The sequence below is a fragment of the Solea senegalensis genome, linkage group LG18 (assembly GCF_019176455.1).
Source record: "Solea senegalensis isolate Sse05_10M linkage group LG18, IFAPA_SoseM_1, whole genome shotgun sequence".
Lineage (NCBI taxonomy): Eukaryota > Metazoa > Chordata > Actinopteri > Pleuronectiformes > Soleidae > Solea > Solea senegalensis.
The window spans coordinates 9,890,178-9,905,147 of record NC_058041.1 but is presented as its reverse complement, the minus strand read 5'-3'; the positions used below and the strand labels follow the sequence as shown (position 1 = coordinate 9,905,147).

Below are 14,970 nucleotides of genomic sequence, written 5' to 3'. Positions count from 1 at the left end.
TTGGATGGATAAACAAATTTGTGCCGTTAACCTGAATCGTCAAACCTCGTCCTGGTGGCGAAGAGATAGCGTAACTTACTCCAATAGTTGGAGTGCCAAATGTAAATAATGTTTTCATATGTTTGCCATTCTTTTTGGCACCAACTCCTCCCACTGTTCAGATCGAAGGTATACAAGGCTCCTTTCATTCTCAAAAGAAAAATGGTTGAATATGATTATAAATAACAAAACATTTAACAGTAGCAGTCATTTCCAGACCGTTTTGTGTATGAATTATTAAAATCAGGTGAAGATAACAACCACACATGACCAAAACAACAACAACAATTGTTGGAAATCACTGATTCAGCATTTGCTACCTAATAACATTGTTAAAGTCAATGGGGGACCAGTGTAGATGCAGGTGGTGTCCTTTTTCTCAGTTTTAACATAATGCCGCACAAACAAATAGTGTCTTTTTTGGCTTAAATTCTGCAGATGCTGAAGTGCAGTTGAAACATGAGGCAATCAACGTCAGAAGGAATCGTCCTCTGGAAACTATTCATCTCTGTACAAGAGTTGATAGATTTATTGATACACTTCTAAACAGTCTTACTGTCCATTTCCTCATTTACCTCCAGCTCCTCCGTGCTGCTGCTGGCCCCGCTGCTAGCTGAAGCTGACCCGTCCCCGAGTCGAGCTGTGAGGCCCTCGGGGTCAGCGGGAGATCAGAGCAGTGGAGACGGCCTCTGCACTCACTTCCGATGGATGGCGGAGCACGTACCAGCCTTCAGGGTCCCCGGAACCCACATCCACATTCTCACCTCACCTGACCAGTTCTACCAGGCCATGAAGGTAGGGTCACTGCCAAAAAAACAAACAGTTTGCCGCAAAGAAAGTTTTAAAAATAAATAAATAGATAAAGACAGAGATGTAGCTGGATGCATTTAAAGATGGTGCGTGCCAATCTTGATTGTTATCTGTATGGACACACAACAAATGTTTCAATAAAGTGCCTGAAGGTCAGCTAATTAAGGAGGTATTATTTTCGCAGGAAAAGTTAACTGCTTACCCTCAAACACCCGAGCTGAAGTATATTTATTTATTTAAACTTTTAAGTGACTGTAAGTCATCAACACAGAAAGGATTTTTAAACAATCTATTCATTCATGCGGTGAGTAGGTTTTTTCATTTTTTTTTTTTACCTTCCAGTTAACTTGCTGCTTCCCTTTTTTAACTTTGACACAAAGAGTGAGAGTTAATGCTCAATGACGGCGTTGAACTTTGATTTATTATACTGGAGGTTCTGTTTTTTTAACACATTGCAACGCATTTTCTATGGCGATGACAGGAGTGTGTGTGAATGGGTGTGCTTCGGAAAGACATGTCATTTGTTTTCCTGACATTTCCTCATAACTTGGACTTCAAGGAAGGTGGAGTGACTGTTTTTGTGGTATTAATAGATCACTTTTGACAAACACATTTGCGAGCTTTTCATTACTAATTGTCATCGGGCTGTTTTGGAGTAGTAAATCATGATTCCAGGAGGAGATTTTGTCGTGCCTCCAGCACAAACAAAGAAGGAATTCATGTGGTTATGTTGCTGAAACTGCAGATATAAAGAATAGAAAGGATGACGCACGTACGCGTGGAAACTAAATTACACTTGCTGCATCACAGAGTGATCCATGTTTTAGCTTAAAAAATAAAGCCCAGTTTTTCATTTGTGGTGAGCCGAGCTGTGCAGATCATTTCAGTCCATATGTGTGGACTTCATTGCTGTGGAGGCGAATGGGATTTTATTTGTGGTGGTGTTCAAAATAGTGCTGCAGCAATAAGATGAATAATTGATTCATCAGCAGCTGATATTGAATTGATAATTAATTACTTAATTTTTTCACAGCAATGCTGCCAGACATTTTATCAGTCGGACTAAAAAAGGAGTAAACACCTTTGATTGGAGCTGCTTTCTGCAAAACAAATGGTGCGCCATTAGGTTTTTCTTTTTTTTAGCAATGCTGGAACACATCCAGAAATTACTGTATTATGCTGTTAAAACGCCATAACCTCACGTGCTTGTTCAATACTCTTATTCTCTAATCGATGTTTTTAACTTTCACCACAGGATCGAATCCAGACTGCAAAGAGAAGAGTGGTGATGGCCTCGCTGTACCTGGGAACAGGTCAACTGGAGCAGGAGCTGGTGAGTGAGTGAGTGAGTGAGTGAGTGAGGGAGGGAGTGAGTGAGTGAGTGAGTGAGGGAGTGAGGGAGCGAGCTTGCATGCGTGTGTGTGTGAGAGGGAGAGGGCAAGAGAAGCAGTTTCACAACTCAAATTTACATTTCTGGGTAATTTGGTTTTGGGCAGGTGAGAACAATGCCATCGCACACTCATGCCAAGTAAGTGGATAGAGATGCCAGAAATTGTGAGTCACAGCCTCTTCCAAGAAAACCACTGTGTGGTTTTGTTCAGACTGAAAATGTTCTCCAGGCCAGTTACAAGGAAATACCTCAAAATGCAAGGGTTTATGAGTACATGGAGACCAGTGTTGGCATGTGATAGCCCGATGTCCTTCATGCTTGGAAAGCCTAGCATAACAATGTTAACCCAGAGTGAACCACAGTCTGGACCGATGCTCATATTCAGCTGTTTTTGCATGGTTGTTTTTTTGGTACGAGCAGCAGGAGTATAGAAGAGGGTGAGTTGCATTAAAAAAAAAAGGCAGAGGCAGGTCCGACATGCTTAATTACAGATAAAAAGCGTTTGAATCAACTGCCAAACCCCGTAACCTCACAGGATGATGGATTACTAGAAACGTGCGTCAAAAAGGTAAAGTCTGTCCACATGACTGTGATGCTTTCAAGCCCAGGTTGGCTCGCAAATGGCCACAATGAACTCGGGGGTCCATTCAGCAGAAGAATGCGAGCCATGGCGTGTGTTGTGTGGTTTAAATGGAAGAATGCAAACTGTCCCAGGCTCGACACAAAGGAAAACGGGACTTCTGCTGACAGTCACGCCTGCTCAGCCTATTTACTCAAGTACAGGTGCAGCTGATGAGGAAACGTCTGAATGTGAGCTGTAATGTTTGTCTTGAGTGCGCCATATAGTAGATAAAGTAAACACACTTATTAAATAACCTTCAAAGTTCATCAGTAAAATCATCAGTAAAGGGAAAGTGTACACACACAAGGACGCCAATGTAAACACACACACACAACTACTATGGTTGTTACACACCGTCCCTTTGTTCAGTACATGGGTGTCGATCGAGTGCCAAGAAATGTAGAAATGCAGGAACGATGAAGCCGGTGAACCAGTCAACGTGGATGTAAACAATGCAAATTTCTAATTTAAAAAGGCCGACTACAGAAGCTCACTAACGTTAATGATACTAGAGTTTTCAGGCCACGGATAATATTGATATTTGGAGGCTGAATAAAAACAATAAATGTCCAAAAATGTAATAATAATATGATCAGTAGGTTATTAAATAGATGCTGCCGTTTGTACACTTGACAATTGAACCTCTAAGTTATCTTACATTATAGCTTAGCAATATGTTGTGTATACTGTACAAAAAATAGGCCGTGAATATGTTTGTTTTATCAGTTAAATTAATATAAAAACTGAAAGATTTAAAATCAAATCAGTTGTCCCGGAGTCTTCATGTGTTCACAGAATGACTCCATATTTACTGCAGTGATTCGGGGCTCTTATTATATTTTAAGTGTATACACTTACACATCTCACAGTTAAGTGCGTCCTTCCCAATGTTTGATGGGGGAATAAACAACCCGCTTTTCTTCTCTGATTTACAGCGATCATGTTAGGAGTCATATCTGGACCCTGTGGTCAGTCGATAGCAACTCCCGTGACTGGTTCAGTCATGAGAACAAACATTTTCTGTCTAGATTCACTCATAACATTTCAGACCAATGTTACACAGCTTGATGACTAAAATGCTCTGCTGAGAGAGGGAAACTGCGTCTACTGAGATTTCCCACTCATTGTCTGATTTGCTTCAGAGGAAACTTCAAGGACTGGCAGCGCTGGTGGCGCTGAGATCCCCAAAGAGCTCTTTACTGGGAAGAAGAAATGCCTTACTGGCATGAAAACCGGCACTCTGGGGATGACGTACAGTTTAATGAATGCATTTGGGCACCAGATGCACAATTTAGCTGCAAGTGTAAAAGAAGGAATTTACTGTCAAATAATCGTTATTATGTTATGATCGTCTTTCTTTCTTTCTTTATTTATTTTTTTACATTCTCTCAGAAAACAGCCAGTCAACTTTCACACTGTTATTTCAGTAATGTTCTGATGTCACAACGTCAGATGCCGCTCTTCCAACGCAAGCTTCAATTATTCTGCTGTTAATATCTTGGAGTTTGACGTTGATATGGTTCACCAGTCAAACCGGAGCTAAATGAAACCAGTTTACCTTGTTTACCACTAGCTGCTGAAGCCTGGGCACTGGCAGTAGGTTGTTTATCTGTTTATCTGGATCAAACCCCCTGTGGCTGTCTCAAGTTCTACAGCATCGAATTTAGATCCTTTTCATTTTGAGCTGTACGTCATAAATCTCAAGCCAATCTAAATGGGTGCAGACGTCATTCAGCCTGTGTTTTGGTTTTTCCTTTCCTTCAGGTGGACTGTATGGAGGACGCTCTGCAGCGCTCACAGAACCACAGTCGCTCTCCTGACCTGAAGGTCTCCATACTGCTGGACTACACTCGAGGATCACGAGGTTGTTGACACGTTTGGTGTCGTCTTTCTTTTTGCACTATTATGCTTCTCTTCATGCTGACTGTGTCTCGTCGTCGTTGTCGTCGTCGTCGTTGTTGTTGTGTGTTACACCTGCAGGGCAGGTGAACTCGAGGACCATGCTGCTGCCGTTGTTGCGGCGCTTCACCTCTCAGATGCGCGTCTCTCTCTACCACACTCCAGACCTGAGGGGCCTACTGCGGCTGCTTGTGCCACAGCGCTTCAACGAGACCATCGGGGTCCAGCACATCAAAGTGTATCTGTTTGACGACAGCGTTATCATCAGCGGGTATGCAGACTCTTGTTCAGCAGCGTGTCAGTGTGACCTTTTTATGAAGGCCTTCAGTCCTCCCTCTTCCTCTTCAGCCCTGTCTGCTTTCAATCACATTCTGGTCCGCTGGTACTTCTGTGTAACCAAAGCGCAGGTGTTAACTGTCTTTTCTCGGAAATGTTCTCAGTGCAGATTTCGACATATGCAGAGAAAATAGGGAAACAGTGGGTGAGCTCCAAGCACAATGGGCACGGTGCCGTTTGCCTGAATGTGGTTTCCACTCCATTCCGGCCCAGCACACAAAATGACACATGGTGCTAGCCTGCTACATAAAACATGTACTACGTGTGTCAGGCAAAAGAAACAAATAAGCATACCATGTCAGGTTATGCAGAAGAGCAGGTGACCTCTATTATTTGCTGGTTTTGACAATACAAATCACTTTTCTCTAAGAAGAACAGTCGTCCTGCTTGAAGCAGACACTCTAAAACACTCAAATAAAACCATTCAAACCCAGGTTGTAAATTTCACTCCAGTGTAGCCTGTTAGTGAGTGATGTTGTCTTGGATCATGACAGATGACAGATGAGGGGATGCTGATTGATTTCACTTTACAGAATATTTTTATGGCTCACTGACTGTTTAAAATAAGTAAACTAATTAACTACTAATTAACTAATTAAAATACAAATAGTCTCTGACTAGTTTAGCAACAACTCACCAGATCCTTGTAGAAGCTGTTATGGGGTGAGTTGTTTGTTTATTTGTAGCCTCAATTCTACTTTGACCTGAAACCTAAGTCAAAATAATTGCATTTGTTGTAGGTACGTATATTTAGTCACGCTAACACAACAGCTTGACTTTCTGCTGCTCGTAAGCTGACAAAGTCACACCTGCTGCCCAACAATGTTTGCTGAAGGAAGTACAAGCACAATTAAACACCATTATCACCATCATTTGATGCAACCATTCTGAAGGAGCATACACACATGACCTGCCTTTGACTGCACCTCACTTCAGAAGGACGTGGTTTCAGTAGAAAAAAAACATTACAAGTGAACTGTCTGTGCATTGAAACCTCACACCTATGTTTTCCCCTTTCCTTCCTCTCTTTCCTACTTTTCCAGGCCGTCATTTGTTAAAAATCTGTCCCGCTCTGTCATCTTTCAGGGCCAACCTGAGCGACTCGTACTTCACTAACAGACAGGATCGCTACGTGCTGCTGGAGAACTGCAGGGACGTCGCCGACTTCTTCTCAGACCTGGTGGAGGCTGTGGGAGATGTTTCCCTGCAGCTTCAGCCCGACAACTCAGTCTCCATGCTGGAGGGCATGGTGCACCCGTACAACGGTAAGAAATGTAACGTGTCTGTGTGTGTGTGTCTGCTGTCAGATGTTTACCCCCCCAACATGTTTTGACACTTCTTGGTCAGTTACGGTGGCACTGACTCAGTTTTTAGCAAGAGGAGCCGATGGATTTCGCTAATGGTGCTTGAAAGCTTAGACAGGCAAATAAATGATGGTTTGTGTGTGTGCGTGCGCGCACGCGCGTGTGTGTGGACAGCGAGAAAGATGTAGAGAGCTCTTGCGGTTGGGTAACCATGCAGCCGGATATGAAATTGTCAGGATTTTCTCTGCACATACTCATAAACACACACACTCGTACACTGTATCAGTAACTCGAGCGCAGACTGCCAGGATGTTAGTTTGAGGGATGAATGACATCATGTCTGCAGGACTGGGCCTCAGTGGTAACAAACACCAGGAATAGAGTTGTGATGTCACAGTGTTGCTGGAAGATGATATTTAGTGGGAAGTGCGCGCACGCACACACACACACACACACACACACACACACACACACACACACACACACACACACACACACACACACACACACACACACACACACACACACACACACACAGGTTTGCGCAGCTATTCTTCTGAGGACATTCCATTTCATTTGAACAGCATGAACAAAGCCTTATCTCTTTCCTTAACCATAACCAGTTAATGCCAAAGCCTTATCTCTTTCCTTAACCATAACCAGTTAATGCCTAACCTTAACCTTAACCTTAATCTCACTACAATTCAACTGTTAGCCCTAACACTTAACCGTTTCCTTATAAATTAGGTTCTGCCTCATTAGGACCAGGTTTTGGTCTCCATGGGGACTACTGATCCCGACAAGGACAAGGTTTATGCCAGGAAAGGTTCTAAAGAGTAGGCACATACAGGCACACATAATAATAGACATAACGCATTCCCGAGACCCTTAACATCACAACTAAATGCTGAACCCTAACCTTTAACCTAAACCCAATTCTGCAAGGACCTGTTGAAGGTCAAGACTTGGTTTTAGTGCTGCTAAAACCAAGTCTTGACCTTCAACAGGTCCTTGTAAGCGGGTGAGTTGAGAACATTATAACCCAGAGATCAGTTTGACCTGCCCTCCCACAGCCCCCCACTTATCTTTGGCCGTGTGTGTGTGTGTGTGTGTGTGTGTGTGTGTGTGTACTCCTGTTTTGTATCGCCACAACAACAAGGCAACAGACAAGACTTTTCAGCCGTGGCAAGGAAGCGAATCATGGAGGTCGTGAACACAGCTCACGTGAGGCAGCAGCTGCTGAGCCGGTCTGGTGATTCGGAGGATGGGGGGATGAGCGAGGGCGAGGGGGAGGAGGAGGAGGACACCTGGGTGTTTCCTCTGGTGCAGATGAAACCCGTGGGCATCAAGGTGGACGAGCAGGTGACACAGGTGAGGCCTCGTCCCTGAGGTACAGGGACTGTAAAACCCAGTTTTGAGAAATACAAGTTGTTGTCAAACATGAAATTATGCAAGAATTAGTGACAATTAATGATGAGATTACAACAAATGGAGGACTCCTTTACTCACCACTGTCTTCCCAAGTGTACCAGTGATCTATGGTGGCCTTTGCATACCATTTTTCTTCCTGTGCATCGCCAGCGTCCCCTTCAAAATGCACACGCCTTGACTGGTCTGTAGAGACATGGCGGCACCTTGATTATACACTTGCACAAAGAGTATAATAATGTAGTACATTACATTTTTGTTAATAGACCCTCATAGATGTTACACACATGACCTTTAACCTCAGTCTTGTACAGATGATCTGAATTTAACTGCTTTTTTTTTAAGTGATAACAAATGTGGCTGTGACATGTTTTTGCTGGGAAAAGCACAGGTGTTCGTGATCACTTTAACGACGTCAGTTCACATAAGTCGGGATAGTGTGAGTCAGCCGTTCACCCCTGAAACAGGAAGTTGAATGGAACTCAGCCGTCATTAGTTTGATTATTTACACCTGTGCTCCTCCCGCTGTGTCCTGCTAAAATCATCATGTCATAAAACAGGCCTATAAATACAAATAACTGCTTGTTGTATACAACTTATGTATACAAACACAACAATAAACAGATCTTCTACCCAATTAATAATAATGAAATCATATTAAACTGAGAATTGCTGTAAGAATCAGTGAAATCAGTCCAAATGAATAAGTATAATGTCTCTTTCTGTTAACAGCATGTTTCTGGCTGTATTACTTTGCTCTAACCATCTGTTTCCCACACAGTTATTTAGAAAGCACATCAGGATATAGATCCATGGCTGTAACTCATCTTTCTTCACTTCCCGTCTCACTCCAAAACCTCCAGCGCTTGCTGAGGGACGCCGGGCCAGACTCCACCGTCTTCCTAACATCGGGTTACTTCAACCTGACCCAGGCGTATATGCGGCTGGTGCTCGGCGCTGGAGCCAGCTACCGCATCCTCACCGCCTCCCCTGAGGTCAACGGGTTCTTCGGCGCCAAGGGTGTCGCCGGAGCGATCCCCGCGGCATACGTTCACATCGCCCGGCAGTTTTACAGCCAGGTGTGCCGGCTGGGCCAACAGGAGCGGGTCCACCTGCACGAGTACCACAGAGCACAGTGGACCTTCCACGCCAAAGGTGAGATTGAACAAAAGCAGGTTTTATTTCCCCTGACATTATAATTTGGGGAAAAATAGTGAAGAGCTGAAGAGAGTTCATTCCTCTCCTAATATGTTAAAGAAAGAGGAAGAAAAATCCCCGGCTCTGCCTGTTTAACTGGATCTGCTCCAAAAGTGAATTGGTTCTCCCTTGGTTCATGCCTCACCCATTCACAAAAATGTCATGGAAATCGGTTCACTCTCAATGCACAAGGACTGACTTTGACTTACGTCTAAGTCATGGCTCACTGTCCGGATGAGTCCTGTTTGGTTGAGTGAAAACAATAAAAACATCACTCTTGCTGCTCTTCTCCCCGCTCTGCTGTTCTACTTGTGGTCACAGTGGTATGTAGCGTGAGAGAGGACGGCTCATGCAGTCATTCTGTCATAGCCTCAGGACAAGGATGTACACTCAGTCTCTCTCATTCTTTGGGGTTTTGGATCGACGCTGGGGATTTCTGCATGTGCTTCCTTTTAGTTGTGGTTTGGGCCGACAGAAAACCCTGCTGAAAGCAGCTCTCTGAAGAATTACCTCCTCACTGGCTTTCCTCTCCTGCAGGTCTGTGGTATTACCTCCAGGGGCAGGACCGGCCTTGCCTCACTCTAATTGGCTCCCCTAATTTTGGTTACCGCTCAGTTCACCGTGACCTAGAGGCCCAAATTGCCATAGTAACAGAGAATGAGGAGCTGCAGAGCCAGCTGCAGGAGGTTGGTTTTTTTCCCACTTTTCTTTTCTTTTTTTACATTTTCAACCACATTGAGAAATGATGATGAGTGAATGAGTAACTCTTTACTGAATACACACCTGTGTTTGAAACTCTCTCTCACACAGGAGCAGGAGATGTTGTACCAGCGCTCCACTGAGGTGTCCACCTCAACGTTTGAGCGGCCAGACCGCTACGTCAAACTGTGGGTGAAACTGGTCACGCCCCTCATCAAGAATTTCTTCTGAGACACGATCAGGTACAAACATGTGCACACTCGCCTCACATAAAACAACTCAAATCTGTGGATTTTGTTTGGTAACTATTGTTTACTTAAATTCCAAAACCAGATTTTTTTCTTTCCTATGAAAACTTTTCCTTATCATAAGTTCCGCGCAAGCTGGTAGGTAGAGCTCACAGATTTGTTCGCTACTTTGTCGTCTATGTTATAAAAGCGGAAATACTTCCACATCCTGCTTTTCAGGCGCTCTGTTTTCCCAGTAGTTTGTCCGTGTCTCCCATTGTCACCACATAACATCACTGACGCGTCTGCTTATACTGCTTTATCTCACCTTTTTATATCGCCTTTCCTGTCTGTGTTTATAAACCACTCACTGTCCTACACCAAAGTCCAACTGAGAAAAGCAGCGGGTTTAGTGTGCAGAGTCACGTGAGCTGCTGCTGCTGCCTCATCTGATAAATTGGAGGATTTCGTACAACTTTCTTACAGTAACTCGGGAGAAAACCAAATAAATATCCCTCCCCCGACAACATCACAGGGCTGCGAGTGATTCAGAGATGATACCATTTTCAAAATATTGAATGACCACACAGTCTGAGGCTGACTTTACAAGAAAACCCACAGGCTTGGATGATCGAGTAAAAGTCACAGTCGTAATAACATACAGCAGCACCCCCACTGCTTTTCACTGTGATCGACTGCACTTTAATGTACACAACGCAACAGGTCAAACATTAATAAGACGCTTATTACTTTGTCGCTCATGACAGATTCATGAGGTCGGTACAAGATGTCACTCAAGGATTTTGACAAACAATCCATTGACTGAGTGAAAAGTAGTCCAGCCATGCGTGACCTTCTCCGCACAATGATAACAATGTGTAATGGAGCACATATAAGCAGAGATGAATAACACACACGGCAACTAACAAACAATTGTGAAAATCTAAACAAGACACAAGCTGCGATAAGTCTGAGTTCAAGTCAATTCTGCTTTGTTTTCTTTCTTTCTTTCTTTATTTATTTATTTGGCTCAGCAGACAAAATACAGCCAGGAAAACACACACACACACACACACTAAAACAGGCTGTGGCTTCTTAAAAATGTCTGCAGTCATTGTGGTGAGTCCCAAATCACAGGTCCCGTCCCCGTCTTCCCAGCAGCCCCGCTCACCACGGTGAGAGTGGGGACAGCGAGTCGGCTGATTCACTCCTGTCGAGGGGGTGAGTCAGCGCAGCAGCGTCGGGAGCGATGATCTGTCAGTTGTGGTCTGTGTTTGCCCTGAGTCCTGTCAGGACAGGGCGAGGTGAACTCACGTGGGTTCACGAGCCCCGAGGACGAGTGTTTGACAAAGTGTCACGTGTGAACAACAACAACAACAACAACAAGTCACTCGGGTCATTTTGTGAGACAAGGACAAAAACTGTGGAGATTTCAGCTTCACACTGAGGGAGGGGAGGGGAGGGGGTGCACTCAGCTGTTCCTTAGAACAGGAAATGTCACAGGCTGGATAGTGACGGTAAATGGGTGGTGTCTTATCACTACCTGGAAAAGTGAGTTATCTGTTGCCAAAAGGAAACGGCCATTAATAGATCATATTTCAGGGCTTGTCTGTCACAAATACGCACACAGCACCAGTGAAAATACCTCGCGTGGCAATGACTCCGTCAGTGGAAAACGTTGATTGGGAAATGATGCAAATGAGCGCGGTGTGATCCCGTGCTGACAGTCTGTGTTTAGTATTAAGTCAACAACAGCTGAGAGAGAGAGAGAGAGAGAGAGAGAGGGAGAGAGAGAGAGAGAGAGGGACAGACGATACACAGTCTGTGAACTCCAGTTACAAACTCTGTGTTTCTGATACTGATATGGACAGCTTGTAACTTCAGACGACACATGAGAAAGTGCACTCAGACAAACTTTGTCACATAAACGCATCTCAAAATGAAACGGAACATTGTCGTTTTAAATGAATGGATCCGTTTTTATCAGTCATTCCCAGAGTCTGGGTTAAGACCCAAAGATGAGTCACAGGAGACCAAATGAAACTTTTTCCAGCCTTTTGCTTAAGATTCTTTTTAAACAGCACCTGCATAAAAAGAAACATTGATTTAATGTTCAAACCTATATTTCTTAACTATTCAAAATAACATTTAAAGTAGTAGTAGATGTTAAAGTCTCTTACATTTCTACAACTTCCAGGAATGTTCTTCATTTTGTCTAAAAATCAAACAATGTAAATGTCAAACAATGTGAAAATTCAGTCTGGAACCCTGTTTGTTTTCCCTCTTTGAACTTTGGTCCAGCCACAGCACGGAGGAGAACTCAGTAAAAGTTTGCTCCTGTAGATGTTTGAAGGATGAGGCTGCAAATGTTCAGTATTTTTAAATTCCTAGACCACCAATAAAGCCATTCACCGCTAACGTGCGCCGTCTTTGCAGCCAACGCCACGGAGCTCCACTGCCCGAAGCTGTAAAAAAAAGTTTATCTGGCAAACGCTGTGTACTGAACGACACGTTTCTTCATTAAATCAACACAATTACTTTTGTTGCAGAGCAGTGTCTTCACAGAGTCTTCTGTCTGTGCCTTGTAATGTCATTTAAAACTTTCACTTTATTAGGTACACCTGTGCAACTACTCAGTCACACTAATGTTTGCATATAGTCAAGACAACGTGCTGAAGTTTTAAACACAGTTCCGGAATAAAGAGGGTGAGGACACATTTAAAACATCAACATCAAAAAGTGCATTAGGAAACTAAAAAAAATCCTTTGCACATCTCAAAGTGCGTAAAAAGGTGCACAATACTAGCTGTAACTATTTTAAATCATCTCAGGTGCATAAAGTGCATTAAAAAATCAAAAATATTAGACAAAATGATGTCTTATACGACCCAAAAACATCTCAAAGTGCGTTTAACAGAATACAAAAGAACTAACACTGCTATCAAACCTGTCAGACCACTGTAGGAACTGTATTGATGGAGGAATCTTAAGGGACTGTGAAAAGTGAGTCTCTCTTTATTCTTCTTCAGTTATTTCTGGTGAAACCACAGGCTGGGCCACTATGAAGTGAGTTATGGGCCGCATGTGGCCCACGGGCCGCCATTTGAATGGACTGGACCTACAGTACTGTATGCAGCCTGTGCATCAGTGCATCAGAACTGAAAACGACGGCCTCCACAGAGCTGCTCGAGACACAGCAATTCATACAATCAGGGGACTGTAGACAAGTATAATTCAGTCTTCAGTGTGTGCGTCCATTTCAAACGCTGCACAGAACTGACAGTGACGTGTGTGTGCACTTTTACCGCTTATCTCTCCCACACCTTTTTTTTTTGGTATTCCCGTCACAGGAAAAAACTAAACACACACAATAGCTTTGCTGGTTCAAAGGACAAACAGTCTTCTATTGTTAGAAGCTTGTGACACAATGTGGAGTCTCGCCAGAAGCGTCTCACAGCAGAGTTGTGTAGTCTTGTTGGTGTCATTGAAGAATCATCACCAGGAATCCTGGTTCAACTTAGCTCCTGTGGTTGTGAGGGACCGGTCTGCCCTCTAGTGGTGGGATTACAATCTGCCACTGTTATTTGTATTTTATACATTGAGCTTCAAGTTTGAGTTGATTCATTTAGAAAGTGTGAGGTTGTGGGAAAACTGTGATGGAGTCACACACCATTTAATCCATTTTGTAATTAACTTAAAGGGCTGTTTCACCTATTTTTCCACTGAACAAATGAAGAATAAACCTAAGGTCCAGATGATGCGGCTGTATTTTAGTGGTTTTATTGAGGATTTTATTTACTCCATGATGATACACAAACCAAATATCTTTTGTTCATATAAATCCTTTGCTTTAATATTTTTAGGGTTTCTTTTAGCATTTTGTAGATAAAACTGTTAAATCAAGACATAGTTATTAGTTGCAGCCGCTTATAAAGGTCCTGACGTTTTTGAAAGACGATCACAGAGATCCTCAGACTCGCCTCACATCCTCCATGAGAATGATGAACCACAACAGTAGTACCATCGATAAAAGACTCAAGAACATTGCATCTTATGCTGTGTTGTGTTTTGCAGGAAGTGAACGGCGTCGGAGACTGAAGGTCTGGATGGAGTTTGGTCTGCTCCAGAACCAATGCTGTGGGTCACGGGAGCAGAACCCTCCACACACCCTGCATTTAGATTGTTTATATATACATACACATTTCATATCTTCAAACTGGTGCATTTCTGGTTAAGAAAAAAACAAAAACAAAAAAAATATTGTTCTCCTTCACGTTCGTCTCTACACGCACGTACGTGTTGCACGTGTGACAAAGCAACAGCCTTCATCGGTGAGTGTACCTGAATGCCACGCAGGTGAACAGATGGGTGTGGTGAAGCATTACAATTCCCCAGAGAGCCTTAATAATAGTTTTTAAGAGTTCATGGGAGTGTGTTTACAGCCCTGCAGTCATCAAACATAACTGTACAGTGTCTCTGTGTCATTATCATTGTAAATAAAAGGATGATGTCATGAGTTTATAAATGACTCTCAATGTGCGACTCTTTGATTTGGTGATCGTCCTGGAAACATTTTTAGAAAGAACTTCCCGTCGTCGAAAACTGAGTTTTGACTTAAGGTTTAAAGTTAAAGCATTTTGTTTCCATTACTATGTTAAAACGTGTACACAGAGGCTTTCAGAATGTGCATCATAGAGTGTCTTATATTCTTTCTTTCAGCCTAACCTATAGGCGATTTTTTTTTTTCCATTTTCACCAACCATGAAACACGTGAGCAAAAAGTACAAAAAAACCTTTCGAAATCATATTGAATTTGTGAAATTTGGAAATACATCACAGCTGAAAGACTGCTTGCCTAATTTTTGTGAATAAAAAAAGATTTGTGACTTCTGCACAATTATCGCAACTCGTTTGTTGTTGTTTTTTAATTTTAACTTTGACTCAATAACACATTAGAACACGATGAACACACACACACACACAGGATGACCATATAAGGAGTTTTGTATTATTTCCAAG

The 14,970-nt window shown here is 43.0% G+C and overlaps 1 protein-coding gene across 3 annotated transcripts in view; it reads left to right on the top strand.

Annotated features, from left to right (window-relative positions):
- The window catches only part of LOC122759597 (CDP-diacylglycerol--glycerol-3-phosphate 3-phosphatidyltransferase, mitochondrial), a 36,726-nt gene extending 21,990 nt beyond the window's left edge, over positions 1-14,736 (top strand). For 2 of the 3 annotated variants that reach the window (XM_044014532.1, XM_044014531.1), the window contains exons 2-11: positions 621-834; positions 2,105-2,182; positions 4,626-4,725; positions 4,842-5,031; positions 6,183-6,361; positions 7,560-7,771; positions 8,692-8,983; positions 9,563-9,711; positions 9,836-9,966; positions 14,026-14,736. In XM_044014532.1, the coding sequence (XP_043870467.1) occupies positions 621-834; positions 2,105-2,182; positions 4,626-4,725; positions 4,842-5,031; positions 6,183-6,361; positions 7,560-7,771; positions 8,692-8,983; positions 9,563-9,711; positions 9,836-9,955 (1,534 nt within the window). In that variant the 3' untranslated portion in view covers positions 9,956-9,966; positions 14,026-14,736. Of the gene's footprint in view, positions 1-620; positions 835-1,888; positions 1,964-2,104; positions 2,183-4,625; positions 4,726-4,841; positions 5,032-6,182; positions 6,362-7,559; positions 7,772-8,691; positions 8,984-9,562; positions 9,712-9,835; positions 9,967-14,025 lie in introns of those variants that run through there. The other variant, XM_044014533.1, reaches the window with a different exon arrangement.
- The last annotated feature ends 234 nt before the right edge of the window (positions 14,737-14,970 follow it).